We start from the raw sequence: 15,868 nt of genomic DNA, 5'->3' as shown, positions 1-15,868 counted from the left end.
TCCCAGTCTTCAAGAAGGGTCATCCAGCAGATGCGCATAACTATAGACCTATATCTCTGACGCCAATCTGTTGTAGAATTTTAGAACATGTTTTTTGCTCATGTACCATGTCGTTTTTGGAAACCCAGAATCTATTCTGTAGGAATTAACATGGATTCCGGAAACAGCGATCGTGTGAGACCCAACTCGCTTTATTTGTTCATGAGACCCAGAAAATATTAGATACAGGCTCCCAGGTAGATGCTATTTTTCTTGACTTCCGGAAGGCGTTCGATACAGTTCCGCACTGTCGCCTGATAAACAAAGTAAGATCCTACGGAATATCAGACCAGCTGTGTGGCTGGATTGAAGAGTTTTTAGCAAACAGAACACAGAATGTTGTTATCAATGGAGGGACGTCTACAGACGTTAAAGTAATCTCTGGCATGCCACAGGGGAGTGTTATGGGACCATTGCTTTTCACAATATATATATATATATATATATATATATATATATATATATATATATATATATATATATATATATATATATATATATATATGACCTAGTAGATAGTGTAGGAAGTTCCATGTGGCTTTTCGCGGATGATGCTGTAGTATAAAGAGAAGTTACAGCATTAGAAAATTGTAGCGAAATGCAGGAAGATCTGCAGCGGACAGGCACTTGGTGCAGGGAGTGGCAACTGACCCTTAACTTAGACAAATGTAATGTATTGCGAATACATAGAAAGAAGGATCCTTTATTGTATGATTATATGATAGCGGAAAAAAACACTGGTAGCAGTTACTTCTGTAAAATATGTGGGAGTACGCGTGTGGAACGATTTGAAGTGGAATGATCATATAAAATTAATTGTTGGTAAGGCGGATACCAGATTGAGATTCATTGGGAGAGTCCTTAGAAAATGTAGTCCATCAACAAAAGAGGTAGCTTACAAAACACTCGTTCGACCTATACTTGAGTATTGCTCATCAGTGTGGTATCCGAACCAGATCGGGATGACGGAGGAGATAGAGAAGATCCAAAGAAGAACGGCGCGTTTCGTCACAGGGTTATTTGGTAACTGTGATAGCGTTACAGAGATGTTTAGCAAACTCAAGTGGCAGACTCTGCAAGAGAGGCGCTCTGCATCGTGGTGTAACTTGCTCGCCAGGCTTCGAGAGTGTGCGTTTCTGGATGAGGTATCGAATATATTGCTTCCCCCTACTTACACCTCCCGAGAAGATCACGAATGTAAAATTAGAGAGACTGGAGCGCGCACGGAGGTTTTCAGACAGTCGTTCTTCCCGCGAACCATACGCAACTGGAACAGAAAAGGGAGGTAATGACAGTGGCACGTAAAGTGCCCTCCGCCACACACCGTTGGGTGGCTTGCGGAGTATAAATGTAGATGAAGATACTGTTTCTTGACAGTTGAGCACCACACATGTCAAATATCTGTAGGCTATAAAGAAAACATTCAACACTGTGTTCTTTGATTTATTTAATTCCTGAGACTATACCGAAGAGGTTTTATTGTATTTCGCATTATTGATTTCTAGACATTCATCATCAGACGTGCCTGAAAACTCAAACATATTAATCGAAAATAAGGTATGTCTACTGTGGGAATCCATCTACAGATCTTGTTACATTCACAGACTATACCAAACTCCATCACATAACCACTGAATCACCGATGGACTGACACTCTTTTAGACAGGCTGTGATTTCATACTTAAACACGTACATCCAATTTTGAACATCCACTTCAGGCTTTGTTACTTGGCAGAAACTTTTTAATAATATAGTAAGTTTTCATCATCTGTAATAATTATATATTTGTTTGGTAAATAAAAACCGCCTTTTCTTGTTGCACTGTATTTTATTTCTCTCAGACGTATTCCGCCTTTTTCTCTTTAATGCATGATCAGTGAGATATAGAATGATACAGTTTTGTGTTGATACGTGTTATTTGTAGATTACAAAACAGCTCACATCTCCTTTTAATGTAAATAAGTGATTACTTACAGTTCTTCACATTTTTTGTAGGTATCTGTGTTTCCTTTCATCCGGTCACAAGCTGGAGGTTGCACAGCTCTGTTTATGAAACATAGGCATGTTTTTATGTTCTTAACTTTTTCCTTCCCACTTTTCATCTTGTTTGCCCTTATTGTTGTGATGCATTATCAGCCTTGTGTCACTAGATATTTGATCGAAAACTGTGCTTTTAAGACGTAAATACTGTGAGTTCACTATGTTTCTCATCCTGTTTGGTTTGTTTACATACTTGTTGCCAATCTAACAAAGTACATGCTGAAAAATAATGGCTATTCTGTAATGCAGCAGTATGAGCTAAGAGTTTTCTTGAGATGGAATTTACTGCATGGAATCCATTTATAAATGTAACTGTGGAGTGGAAAAATTTCCACTCATACTTGGGACATCTCCTCGAAGTATTGACTCACTGTCATCTTACCATAAAAAATGAATTGCAAAACTCTTCTTTGTTTCGCTGCAATACAGTTAGATGCTGACAGCTATTCCAAAAGTGATAAGAGAAATTAAAGTTCTTAGCTAAAATTTATTTTTAGTCTTGTTTGGACAGGTTTGGAAGCAGACTGTGATATGTTCCTCAGGAACCTCGTATTCCAAAACTTTCCTGACAGTATTAATAGCAACATGGCCTCGGTGCACTACACACTGATTCTGGCATGGCATTATGTATACCCATTCCCTGCACATGCCTCACTATAAACATCTTCCTCAGCAAAATTCTTCAAAGATTTGTTCCCATTCCACAACAGTTAGTAATTAACTCAGATACACTATGCTCTCTAGATTTAAATGTCCATGGTTTTAGACTGACGTATCTCCTTCGTGTCTCTAATATTTGTGCACTCTTCATACTTGGTTTTATAACATGACAGTAACCTAAAATCTGGATATGAACCATTATCGCCTGGAACATGTCATCTTTTACTAACATTGTGCTACTAATATCAGTAATTCTCTCTTACTATGAGTCTTCACAAAAACTGTACACATCTACTCTGCATGAGGGCTACTGTCACAAACATTTTCTATGTCTTAACTTATCTCACTAATTTCTCGTTCATATTTTAAGTGTATAATGATATACGGCATATTTCATTGAAACCAATAGAATCTGCTCAAAATATGCATGTTAAATAAAAAACAAAGATTCTATCATTCTTAATGTCATGCAGGTACCTGTTTCCAAATTCAAACCTACCTTGGCTGGTAATGTATGACTCCTTGAAAGTGACATCTTCTCTGAATCACACGTTGAAGTCTCTGTGTCCGAACTGGGGGAATCTACATCAGATGCTGTCTCATTCATAAAACAAATCTGCAGGTTCATCCCTGTAGGGGACAGATTCACTACTTCTGTAAACTTTGCACTATTACTACAAAGCACTTTTCAAAGTATTAATAAATCAAAATGTATTTTGTAATGTTTCTTTGTACAAAGTTTGGTATTTTAAAACAAAAAATCAAAAGTTTTGGATGAGTAAGAACATCCACAAAGAACAAGAGTAACATGTTACAATGAATGTCTAAACACAATGAATAAAATGATGATTTCCTTGAACATAGGTTATTTCTTACTGTGAATATATATAGAGAAAAATTAACAATAATACGAATATCACAGAGAAGTAAATACAAAATAAACTTAGAACTATAAAGATAAAGAGGATTGTTTTAGGATAGGTAACAACAAAATACAAAAGTAACAAAGGGAAAGTTCATATTTACAACTTTGTAACTTTACAACTGTCAAAGACTTTTACGACTTTCTTTATTTTTTTTAGCTCTTTTGTTATATACTATCTGTCATCTTAACTGATGAAATGTATTGTGTCTACAGATTTAAAATTGTATCTAGCACAATGTAACATTTGCATGTTGTTAATTAGATTAGAGGATCAAGTAATGAGTATGAATTACTCACTTTGCCTAGGATTTTCAAAGGGTTTTCCCACATTTTTAACTAAAATGTAGCAAAAAAGCCTTGAGAACAAGTTTTTGATTGAAGTTACCTTAGTATGCTAAACGCTACCACTACAGTACCATTAGACTTAAGACTGAAAGTTGAGTTGAACAAAGACATTGTATAACATGAAAGCTAATCTGAGAAGCCCCAGAAGAAGTTTTCAGATGCAACAATTGGAAAAAAAATAGAGGGCTATATGTTAATGGGACAGATAGGAACCATCTTTGTTTTGAGGATGATGATGTATTTCTTGCCTGTAGCATAGATAACTTCCATTTGGAACCAGTTGATGTGTTTTTGTATACGGGACAAGTGAAGACAGTTCCTGAATGGGCAGCAAAAGAAATAAATAGGAGAATGAAAATGGGTGGAGCACTTTCAGTAAAATAGATTGGATTTTCTAAACTAAACTTCTGGTGTGTCTGACAAGAAAAGTTTACAACCAGTATTCTGAATTTCGATTCATAGATGTGAGACATGGTCCTTTGGCATAAAAACCTTTCAAAAACTGAAAGTTACTTGGTAAGCAAAACAAAACACAGTGTGGAAATTATTAGGAAAGACGGGGAAACAAATAAATGGGTTCGGGAATAAACTTGAGTGTACAGTGCAGTTATTACTGTAATGAAACTGACATTGAGGTGGATGGATAGGGTAGCCAGATGGCATAGGGAGAAAGGAAGTTTTCTGGATTCCAAAAGGAGAAACGGCAGAAAAAACAATCTAATGGAAGATCTGCAGATGAAATCAGAAAATATGTATGGGGTTTCTATAGCTGAAGTCCACGTGACATTCTGGAGGTGGAGAAGGTCTTTGTCCTGCAGTGGATGTTGAAAATCAAAAGCCTGTATATGTGTGAGAGAGAGGGAGAGACAGAAAGTTGGAAGTAGGATGATAGGAGGCTAACAGAGCATTCTAAGGGAGGGGGGAAGTGGAATCACAGAAGCCGAAGGAAGAGAATGTAAAGAAAGAAACAAATATTTTTTTCAAAACCAAGGGTACTTTCTTTGGTGAGTTGGTGAAAGAGGAAAGGGTTACTGGAAAGAAGGCTATTTGGTTGGGAAAGAGGTACGCAGTCAATGATTAGATAATCATAAATGGAAATATGGGTTTGGATATGATGATTTACAGAAACCACTGAAGACCTAAATCAGGATTGTCAGTGCAAAATCAGTATAAAAGAATTTGGTGTTACATAAGGGAACTCCATCTGCTCCCCCCCCCCCCCCCCCCCATACACACACACACATGACTACCAAGAAATAAGTAACTGAGATAGTTCACATACCACTCTGAAGCCTTGCTTGCAGACTAGGTTTCCTGCCTGGGCGGTCACCACTATAATAATCATCTGTGTCTGAGCCCATAGCAAGTCGCCTACGAATTTCCTCACGATCATTGCGCCGCTGTAAACAATAAAAATATTCAGATTTATAAGAAATAATTCACAGCTTATAACAGACACAGTACTCTCCTAATGTTTTATATAAAACAACACTTTTGGTGCTGAAAACAGAATTTTTTTTCCTGTTTGCAGTACGTCAAATGACCTCATTTCATTAAATGTGTCCACATTATGATTTTAATAGTTAATGCACATGTAAATTAGTTCCTCAGTAGAACAAAAAACGAGTCCAAGGTGCAAATTTTTATGTTTCATTCATTCAATGGTTCATTTTGGTCCAAGGTCCATTTTCAAATCACTCATAAAATATTCAAAAATGACATTTCTGAAGATGTCAAACATGTACAATGAACAATTACAGTGCATACAAATAACTGTCATTTGTATGCACTGTATGTATGATTTGAAAGTGGGTCTCAGCTCAAAACTAGTCATTGAATGAATAAAAAAGCAAAAATTTGCAGTTTGGCCTGTCTTTCATTCTACTGATTAACAGAAGTTGCTGACACAAGCTATTCTAGCATGATGGCAATTAGTTCAAGGAAACACAATTCAGCCATTGCATGAACCATTAAATAAACAGACCTTTTATGTCAACTTAGACCCATAACTCTGGAAAAAAACAATGTACAAACACACCTCTGCAATGCAATTCTAAGTAAATCACGAATTCACAGGCAACTGTCTCAGCTAGAATTACAACTGAGTTGCTAAATGACAAAAAGAACATTTTTATTACTTAGGGTCACTTCTCTAGCTGAATGGTCATTATGTCTGACTGTTATAAAAAGGATCTGAATTTGAGTCCTGTGGTAGGAGGACTGGAATACAGTGTACTCAGTCACATGAGGAAATATGGGCATCTATTCTTTAAGAAGTAAGGGGTTCACTTTTCAGAAGTAGGCATTAATGAACAGGAGAGCAGCATGGTAGCTAACCAGATGTACAGATTCAGATTCTTTATTTGCCATTGAGCATCTATAATGGAATAGGCTTTCCCAGTGATAGCAAATTACAGCTGCAGTCAAAGTATTAAAATTAATTTTCACATTACATGTACAAATTAAGTATCTTATATACACACCTATAATCACAAATATTTATTTCAACACTGCCCATATCACAGAACTCTGTTATGTTGTACAATGGTTGTTAACGCCAGGCATATAACTTCAATTTAATGGCAAGTATCAAACAACGAGAGGAAACTTGTTGAAATTTTTGAGAATATTCACTTTATGTGAGTTCCCTGTTATTGTTAGCCTGTGCCTTGGGACATCATTGTTTGCCTTATTTCTAGTGTCATGTTCAAGAACCGTTTCCCTGATAACATATTCTTTAATGTTGTTATTGACAAAGAATGCAGGCTCAAAAATATACAGTTTCACACTGTTGGTATCCTAAGCCTGGTAAAAAATATGGCGGCAGTGCTCTTTAGAACCAACCTTACACATTACATGGACGATTTTTTTTTTTTTATGTTACTGAATGAGGTGCATGTCACCATGTGAAGAGGACATATGACATGTGACTAAAAGAGTATGAAATATATTATACACAGATAATTATTGCTGAGTGTGTTTCTCAGTTTCCACATCAGGTATGACTCCTGCGAAATTTTTTTACAGACTTAGTTGATAAGCTTTTCCCAACTGATTTTGGTATCACAATATATTCCTATGAGTTAGACACATTTATCATTTACTCTCTTAAACAGTCCTAACACAAACTACTGAGTTTCGTCTGGATTACAAACAAGTTTACCGGCTGCAAACCAATTCAGTGCCGAATCAAGAGTTTGTTGCATGATCTTGTCAAGAGTTGGGATGTTGTGATGTGAAGCTGTATCAGCAGCATACCAGATAAGAGACTGTAATTCACAACGGAGCAGGTCATTGACAGCAAAATGAAAAAGAAGGGGCCTAGGACAAAGCCTGGTGGAACACTTGTACCAGTTTCTACTTATGGGCATTGTCTATAACTGAGACAAAACTGTCTCCTGTGATGAGATAGGAAGAAATTACTGCTAATGTAGATTATTGAACACCATAACATTTTGCACATAATGCGGGCTACACTATCTTCTAATTTTGAAAATCCGTTCAAGTCTAATCAACAAATTCCAGAACAGCTGCAGTGGTACTATTATCTGGCTGAAATCTGTACTGGTTGTTGCAAAGAACATTATCCTTTTCAAAATAATTCCTTAATTGAACTTACATGAATGATTCGAATATTCCTGATAATATTAGCACATTAGAAACTGGTTGGCAGTTCTGGGGGAGTTGTTGTTCATTTTTGAATAAGTGGTAACTTTTGTGATTTTGGGTGAACCCTGTAAAATTCCATAATCTGAACATTCATTAAAAATAAAACTTAGTGGCTTAATTGGAAACTGAACTGTCCATTTAACAAAGTAATTAGACATCCAGTAGCAATCGATACTTTTTGAATTAAGTAATTTGGAAACAGTTTTACAGATATCATTGGGTGTGATTTTATCCCAATGAAAGAAAGTGCTTCAGACAGCTGGAGACCAAGCAGATATGTCTGTGGTCTTAATTTTGCCTCCAAGTTCTCTGACTGATGTGACAATGTACTCTTTTAATTCTCCTGGATCAAGCAGAGTTTGATGTACCCAGGTGGAGGAATTGTCATTGTCTAATAGGGTCCCATGCTGTCTTACACTTATTTCGAGCACCCTCTGTGTACCCGAAACTGACTTCTAATTACATCATATGTTGTGGATTCTTTCATTCCTTTTTTAACCAACAATGGTAGCTTTCCATTCCTGGATCAAGCAGAGTTTGATGTACCCAGGTGGAGGAATTGTCATTGTCTAATAGGGTCCCATGCTGTCTTACACTTATTTCGAGCACCCTCTGTGTACCCGAAACTGACTTCTAATTACATCATATGTTGTGGATTCTTTCATTCCTTTTTTAACCAACAATGGTAGCTTTCCATTGCACAGTTAAGCTATTCATTATTCTAACTAGCAGTGATCCCTCTAATCTGAATAATATAACTGCAAAGTGATACCCAAGCAACTATCCATACAAAATACTATTATTTCAAAATAAGTAACGGTTATTTTTTGGTGTAACTCTGATACGTATTAGCAAAGGCACAAATGCTTTTCATCATCATCACAAGAGACTTTCAGTTGGAATGAATTATCACATTAGGTCTACTCTAGACAATGTGAATCACCATTGCTTTTTATTTTTCAGTTTTTCTGAGATTTTAGTGCTGTCATTACAATGGTTTCAGTCAAATAAATAGTAACTATTTCATCACTAAAAGAAGACACCAGTATCATTTATCAGTAACTCATTTTGAAGGAAAACAGTACTTAGAAATAATGATCTCTTTGTAGTTACAGACCTAGATTAATTTAGATAAATTCTGGAAGGCAGAACATGGCAGACTGTGCTGTGTAGACTAACACAGTATCAAAATGGGTACATCATAAGTAGACAAACATATTACGATGGGTTAATAAATGAGGCAGTAATTACTTTTAAGTGTGTTCTCAAGCAATTTTAAGAATCATGAAGCAGCCTACACTGCTCAAGAAATGACCTTTTTTGTGTATTAAAATTAACAGAAACATGTAAGAGATTGGGAAAAAAAGGAAGTGTTTAATAGTAAATCTTCCCCCACTGTATGATATTCTGAGGAATTCTTGTTGTCCAAAATACAACAAAATTCTGTAAATGAACTATGTATTACAGCTGCTGCTTCAAGTAGGCTCCTGGAATTTCAACCAGTAAAACATCAGACAGCCTGTCACTGAAGTTAAAAGTACTGAGATAACAAAACCAACATTATATATGACAAGCTACTTGAGACTATGTAATTAAAAAGCTAAAAAATAATTACTTTTGGCACAGAATCGTCTTCTGGTGTAATAACACGAATGAACCTTGCAACAATATCTTCTTCTTCCTCCTCATCTTCCTCAAGTGAATTTGGCTGTAATGTAATCCACTGCATTCTGTTATCTACTAACACAGGCCATTTCAACACTCGATTTTGGGGAGATTTATCCGTGACCGGTTGCTGTGATACATTGCATGTATCCTCAGATGTGGGGAAGAATGTGGAAAACTTGGATTTCTTCAATGTCAACATCAGATTGTCCGATAGCCGGCTAGTGTGATTTTTTATATTTTCCACATTTTCTGATAAACGCGTCGTCTGCGATCGTATATTCTCGAGATTTAGCGTCTCACTCAGTTTTGCAGAATGCGACTTTACGTTATGGATGATGTTTTCAAACATATTCTCTTTTCAGACACACGTACTGTACTATAAAACTAGCTACTACACGTCAACACCAAGCGGTTACAATTTCGTAAACGTACGCTCAAAATTCAACAGCCTAGAAAGAACACTGTGCAGCGTACACACAATACAGCAATCCACCAATGCTTTGACCGGATGTTCCGTTGCGTCTATACGAAATACAAGCGCGTCTTGTTGTGTTTCCCTGCCACAAAAAGTTCTTCTTTTTATTCAAGGAAGTGGCCAAAATGAACGTCTGCGGCATATTTTAGTAATAAGATATTTACGATTCGTATATATGATACAAATACGTTTCGGAGATTACTTGCGTTGAAAATAATAGTTATTTCTTGAAATGCTATATCTGCAATTCCGAATCATTTACTTAACCCTACTATTGTTTAACAAATCGAGGACGCGTTACTATAATGTACCTATGCAGAAGGATTTATTAGAGGCGGATGCACAACTTGGGTTGTGGCTCGAAGCAAGAAATTACGCATTTTATCGCGTTTATTATTTGCAATGCAATGTAGCGTTTTGAAAGTTGTGAGACAATACAACTAAAATGAATTTGATCTCGCATTCAGTGTACTTAAAAGAATGTATTTTAAATTCAAATACTTAAGTTGTTTACGCTATGTTTCATTCGCAGCCTCAGAGTTATTTCATGGTCTACATTTATATCAATAGTTCACAAGCCACTTGATGGTGTGTGACGAATACTTTTTGTACCAGTAACTGATACCCCTTCCATGTTCCACTCGCGAATGGCGCGGGGGAAGACTGACACTATTAGCTCTAATTTCTCGAATTTTCTTGTTGTGGTCACTTCACAAGACGTATTTAAGAGGAAGTAATGTATGTTCGACTCCTCTAGGACAATAAACTTTCCGTGATTCACAAAGCCTCTTCCCATTTTTTTTGCGGAACACTATTTAGGTACTATAACTTAAAAAAAATGAAAAATATATCAAGGTAACGTTAAACGCTGGTCAGACACATGTAGAGGAGACATTCATAAACGCGTCTTCAGAACATAAATTGACACTTTCGAATGAGAGTACTAGATAAAACTGACAGCAAACCACTTCTGTTCTAGTAGTAAGAACGACGGTCGTAATTACCTTTAGATTTTTATATCTTCTTGTGCTATAAATTTGGCGTTGGCATCATATGTACTTCTGTTTGTATCTCCCAGAACTGGAATAGTAGTTATAAAAGACGCGCGCATCTAGCGCAAATAATAGGGACGGAAAATACACTGGGTTGTATGTATATAATTCCCTGATTTCAGATTTTATGTTTAACATACATGATCACTTTTTCACCAAATGCTGCTCATACGTATGAACTATATGCAAGTTAATAGCATCTTACTAGGCTCAAAAGTAGACTTGTCGAAAATAGTTATGCTTTTTTCAGGTCTTAAAATAAGCTTTTCTTTTCACTGTTACAGTACCTGAAAATGGCCATTGTAAACCGAAACCGGTTACGACTGAGCAATAAAAAAAGATGGCGTCAAAAATAAAGAATAAGTCAGTCACCGTCTCCGCAAACGGAATTTTTTAATCTAAAATAGTACCGTACATCGTGGTGGGTAGTGAGCAAGTCTCGGAGCTCCTTTAGAAATTTGACTCTGTCAGTCTGCACTGAAACAGAATGTGACTGACATTACGAATTGCTACGTCATGGCACTGACGATTCTGTGTAAGTGGGCGGAGAAAGATCCATGACGGAGGCATTCGATCAATGGACGAAATTAGTTTCCTCGAGTGTTTGGACTTAACACACCATGGCTGTCTTGGTATAACTGGCTACAAACCCTGCGCAACTTCTACCCCGTATTTTTTTGACTGTCGGTATATTCTTTCCACGAAAGAATCGTCTGTCGCTTTACTTGAAAATAATAATAAATAAATAAATAAATAAAAGTAGTTTTATCGCCGTACTTCTTCTACTGCTAATTGCATCTCTTGCTAGTTGATATACTTTGACATTCAACGCCAAAATGCCGGCCGCGGTGGTTTCGCGGTTCTAGGCGCGCAGTCCGGAACCGTGCGACTGCTACGGTCGCAGGTTCGAATCCTGCCTCGGGCATGGATGTGTGTGATGTCTTTAGGTTAGTTAGGTTTAAGTAGTTCTAAGTTCTAGGGGACTAATGACAACAGCAGTTGAGTCCCATAGTGCTCAGAGCCATTTGAACCATTTCAACGTCAAAATCTCTTGTAGCGTTCTTGCACGCACTAAACTTTCCCTTGACGAAACGCGCCGCTCTTCGTTGGATCTTCTTTATCGGTCCTATCTGACAGTTGCCGCTTCCACCAATTTGTTATCAATAGTGTAGTTGTACAGTAGTGGATTTCTTTTCCAATCTATGCGCAGCATGTACATTTATTTACTTTCAAGATTAACTACCAGTCTCTGCATCACTCGTCAAGCCTCTATAGGTCCTCTAGGGGTTGCTACTTTCTTGTAGACAACTGAATCATGTGCGAACTGCCTGAAAGACCTTCCGACGCATTTTACTAAATCATTTAGATAAATTATAAACAGTAACGGTCTAATCACACTTCCCTGGGGTACTCCCGAAGCTACCTTCACATGTGTCGATTTTGTTCCGTTAAGAGCGGCGTGTTGGGGTCTGTGGGGAAGGGAGTCTTGAATCCAGTCGCAAATCTGGTCCTATGCTCGGCAACCTCTTTTTTTTCCCCCACTGAACGGCAATGCGGGATAGTATGAAATGCCTTCCTGAAGTCGAGGAACACAGCATCAACCAGAGCGATGATTTTCATATCGCTTGACTTCCTGTACCAGTCAGTAAGGTGTTTGCAAATAGTCCAATTGTGAGGATGGCACTAATTCATACAGATTACACAGTTGGTTGGGATCATAATTTTAAGCTGTTAGGAATATTTAACCACTGAAGTGAATCACCACTCAGAATTGCAACATTAATGCAACATGAGTGATGTCAGAACTTCGTCAGTACCATATTTTAATCGATTTATTTCCACCATCGCAGTTGTAGTAAGCCGAGTTTGCATTATCTATATTAACAGTTTAAATGTAAGTATTACAGATGCCAAAAAAGCATCGGTCTTAGTAGGAGACCACCTGGAGAATTTGGAACGTAAGACGCTCACTAGGTCTTGTGCTCGAGCCATCTTTATCATCCACTGATTCAAGAGATTTTAGGGAGTCATGGATTGCTGAATCTGATCACTTCCTCACAACACTCACAGGCTAACAGGCATGACGAGTGCAACTTGTGTTTCTGTCGTTTCAAAATTCATATTATTACTCGTGAAGAACGTTATTTCATTCCCCATAGGTTTCAGAGTTCTACTTGTAGACAAAATTGTATAGAATGGTTGTGATCGTCGCTCTCTTCCAATAACTGGAACAGTTTTCTGCTCAAATCTTTTTTTTTTTTGTGAAGAGACATTTGGAAACAATACTCTCTTTTTTCATTTCTATTTCAATGTGATCTATTTCGATCCCACTGTCAACAACAATTGTTTGTATCAATGTTTGCACAGAGCTGGGCACAGCTCTTAACCATCCTGCTCGACTAAAATGAATGTTTCCAGCTTTTTTAGTCTGATTCATCAGTCTTCTCACTGCTTCGATAAGGCCCGCCACGAGTTTCTCTCTTGAGCCAACCTCTTCATCTCAGAGGAACATTTCCACCCTACATTCAGAATTATTTGTTGGCTGTGTCCCAGTCCATGTCTTCCCCCACAGTTTTTACCGTCTACAGCCTCATCTACTAAGATGGAGGTTATTTCCCGATGCCTTAACACATGGCCTATATCCTGTCCTTTCTTCTTGTCAGTGTTTTCCATATGTTACTTTTTTCGCCAATTCTTGGGAGAACCTCTTCATTCCTTATCAGTCAACCTAATGTTTAACATGCTTTTATAGCACCACGTCTCAAACATTTCGTTTCTATTCTGTTCCAGTTTTCGCACGGTCCATGATTCACTACCAACCATACAATGCTGTGCTCCAAACGTACATTCTACATGAAGATGGTATCTGTCCTTTCGGACATGTCCGAGAGAACAGATACCATCAGTGACCATGTAGCGCTCTAAAATGAAATGATAATTAAATCAAGATCCTACACTGCCGACATGCGTTGATATACATGAACGGGGCCAGCTGAAAATGTGTGCTCCGACTGGGACTCGAACCTGGGATCTCCTGCTTACATGGTAGACGCTCTACATATCTGAGCCACCGAGGGCACAGAGAATAGTACGACTGCAGGCACTTATGCCTTGCACGCTCCCCGTGGGACCCACATTCCCAACTTAATGTCCACACACTATATTCGTAGTGCCCCTACCCATTACACTCATTACTCGCAGCAGACAATCTTACCGAGTCCCGTAAGACTTCGGGCAATGCGCATGCATCCGCACAGGAGGAGGTCAATGGACAGTTAGCCTTAACTATATGAAGATGGTATCTGTTCCATTCTGGTATGTCCGAAAGAACAGAACCATCTTCATATAGTTAAGACTAACCAGCCGTTGACCTCCTTCTTCTGTGCGGACGCACACGTATTATCCTAACTCTTACGGGACTTGATAAGATTGTGGACATTAAGTTGGGAATGTGGTTCTCGCGGGGAGCGTGCAAGGGTAAGTCCCTGCAGTCGCACTATCCTCTGTGCCCTCGGTGGCTCAGATGGAGCCGGCATGGTAGCTCAGCGTGTTCGGTCAGAGGGTTAGAGTTAATGGAATGGATCAACGACGAACTGAAACGGGTGTCTTGCGACGTCCGCCCCCAGCAGATGCAACGAACTAAAAAGAACAAAATGAGACTAAATAAAAGGATGGATAGAGGATCTTCCATGTAAGTAAGAGATCCTGGGTTCGAGTCCCGGTCGGTGCACACGTTTTCAGCTGTCCTCGTTGATGTATATCAACGCCTGTCGGCAGCGTAGGGTCTTGATTTAATCATCAGTTCATTCTTAGAAACATATTTCTCCAGTTAATCAAAAATGGTTCAAATGGTTCAAATGGCTCTGAGCACTATGGGACTCAACTGCTGTGGTCATTAGTCCCCTAGAACTTAGAACTACTTAAACCTAACTAACCTAAGGACATCACACACATCCATGCCCGAGGCAGGATTCGAACCTGCGACCGTAGCAGTCGCACGGTTCCGGACTGCGCGGCTAGAACCGCGAGACCACCGCGGCCGGCTCCAGTTAATCCCGATGTACGATACTAGTAGACTTTTTGTTTTGCCAAGAATGCCCTTTTTGCCTACACTTGCTACGTCTACCTTGTTTCGCTGTCATGTGCTTTTTTCATTTTTTTGGTGTCAAAGGTAGCAGAATTTCTTTACTTTTTCTACTTCGTAGTCATCAGTTTTGAGCTTAAGTTTATCACTAATCTCACTACTGCTGCTCATTATTCAATTCATACTCGGTACTCATTAGACTGTTCATTCCACTCAACATGTCCTGTAATTCTTCATCACTTTCACTGAGAACAGCAGTTTTATCAGTGAATCTTGTCACTGATGTCCTTTCATCCTGAAGTTTAATCTCAATTTTGAATTTTTCTTTTATTTCCTTCATTGTTTCTTGGATTACGATAGACTGAACAGTGGGGGCGAAAAACTGCATACGTCTCTTACTCCGTTCTGAAGCCTAGCATTTCGTGACTGGTCTTCCACTCTTACTGTTCCCTCTAGGCTCTTGTACATTTTGTACATTACCTGTTTTTACCTATAGCTCACTAGCATTTTTCTCACAATTTCGAACATGTTGCACCATTTTACATTGTCGAACGTTTTTTCTAGGTCGACAGATCCTATGAATGTCTCGATTTTTCATACTGTATGTCTTGCTCCCACCACCAAGTGCAACACCAGAACTGCCTCATGTGTACCTTTACCTTTCCGAAAGCCGAACTGAGCGTCGTGTAATGAATCATTTCCTTTTCCAGATATTTTAGCCTCCCCATCACATTTAGACATCATGACAGTTACAGACCACATGTCCCGTGGATACACGTTATGTCTCTTTTATGCAGTGGTTTCCATTGCCTTCTGCGTCCTCACACCGTTTTTTTTATGCTGGCTACCGTTTGAGATATAAATCCACTGAGATATGACACCATTTACACAAAAAAAGTTGGAGGGATTAG

General features: G+C 38.3%; 1 protein-coding gene across 1 annotated transcript in view; it reads right to left on the bottom strand.

Annotated features, from left to right (window-relative positions):
- Positions 1 to 15,868, bottom strand: part of LOC126322244 (uncharacterized) — a 700,988-nt gene that overhangs the window by 30,878 nt on the left and 654,242 nt on the right. The window contains exons 8-9 of the mRNA XM_049994273.1: positions 5,292 to 5,409; positions 3,239 to 3,387 (exon numbers count right to left, since the gene is read on the bottom strand). Of these exons, the coding sequence (XP_049850230.1) occupies positions 3,239 to 3,387; positions 5,292 to 5,409 (267 nt within the window). The remainder of the gene's footprint in view (positions 1 to 3,238; positions 3,388 to 5,291; positions 5,410 to 15,868) is intronic.

The sequence above is a fragment of the Schistocerca gregaria genome, chromosome 2, assembly GCF_023897955.1.
Source record: "Schistocerca gregaria isolate iqSchGreg1 chromosome 2, iqSchGreg1.2, whole genome shotgun sequence".
Taxonomy (NCBI): Eukaryota; Metazoa; Arthropoda; class Insecta; order Orthoptera; family Acrididae; genus Schistocerca; species Schistocerca gregaria.
This window is presented reverse-complemented; position numbering and strand designations above follow the sequence as displayed.